Source organism: Apaloderma vittatum, unplaced genomic scaffold (genome assembly GCF_000703405.1).
Source record: "Apaloderma vittatum isolate BGI_N311 unplaced genomic scaffold, ASM70340v1 scaffold24501, whole genome shotgun sequence".
Lineage (NCBI taxonomy): Eukaryota > Metazoa > Chordata > Aves > Trogoniformes > Trogonidae > Apaloderma > Apaloderma vittatum.
The window spans coordinates 1-1,155 of record NW_009699970.1 but is presented as its reverse complement, the minus strand read 5'-3'; the positions used below and the strand labels follow the sequence as shown (position 1 = coordinate 1,155).

Below are 1,155 nucleotides of genomic sequence, written 5' to 3'. Positions count from 1 at the left end.
CTGGCTTCTCTGTCCAGCTTTCGCTCCATCCGCTTGGTGAGGACATGGTGTCTGCAGCCCCGGCCCCCTCCTCATCCTCCTCCCCATGGGGCGTGGGATGGGTCCCTCTCACATCCACTCTGTTTTGCACCTTCACCACAGCCCTGGAACTGAGATGGGGTCTATGGGGTAATTTGGGGTGACAAATCCAGCTTGGGGCAGCAGGGGTGCAACAGAGGAGTGGTTGAGCACACAAGCACATGGCTGATCCCCAGCTGGAGCCCGCCTGGAGCAGGGGCTGGGGGACACCCTCTCCCCTGTGCAGGGAACCAAGGCACCAGGTCCCCCATTGTCCCCTGGTGCTGTCCCCACTGCACCCCACCCCAGCTGGGACTCTGCAAGGGGCTGGGATTCATGGGTCCCACCCCACGGTTCGGTCCTGCAGGGCGGGAGTATGACAAGGAAGGCAACCTGCGGCCATGGTGGCAGAACTCGTCTCTGGAGGCCTTCAAGAACCGGACGGCATGCATGACGGAGCAGTACGGCCATTACACTGTCCACCACGAGAAGGTCAACGGTCGGCAGACGCTGGGCGAGAACATCGCTGACAACGGCGGGCTCAAGGCAGCCTACAACGTGAGTGCCACTGTCCCAAGGGGATGCAGACCCCCATGCCTGTCCGTCCCTCCTGGCGCCTTCAGGGCATCTCTCCCACAGGCGTACAAGTCCTGGCTGGAGAAGAACGGGGAGGAGAAGCGCCTGCCAGCCCTGGGGCTCACCAACCACCAGCTCTTCTTCGTGGGCTTTGCACAGGTAGGGTGGAGCAGGATGGTGGTTTCCTCTTTCTTGGTGGGCTGGCCACAGGTGGGGTGGAGCAGGATGGTGGTTTCCTCTTCCATCCCCAGCCCCTTGGAGCCACTTCAAGGCCCCTCATCACACCTGGGGGGGCCTCTGCCCCCCATCTCTGAGGTCGCTCCTGCTCTGGCAGGTGTGGTGCTCTGTCCGGACACCCGAGAGTCCCTGACAAGTACCGCGTCATCGGCACCCTCAGCAACTCCCGGGACTTTGTGGAACATTTTGGCTGCCCCCTGGGCTCCCCTATGAACCCCGGCAAGCACTGTGAGGTGTGGTAGGGATGGGGAGGGTGCTGGGGACAGAGGGGATGATGCTCTGTTG

General features: G+C 62.7%; 1 protein-coding gene across 1 annotated transcript in view; it reads left to right on the top strand.

The window, feature by feature from the left end:
• Window positions 1-1,112, top strand: part of LOC104280831 (endothelin-converting enzyme 2-like) — a 5,195-nt gene extending 4,083 nt beyond the window's left edge. Inside the window, 4 exon segments of the mRNA XM_009878611.1 lie at window positions 425-615; window positions 697-792; window positions 968-996; window positions 998-1,112. Of these exon segments, the coding sequence (XP_009876913.1) occupies window positions 425-615; window positions 697-792; window positions 968-996; window positions 998-1,112 (431 nt within the window).
• Window positions 1,113-1,155: the final 43 nt, after the last annotated feature.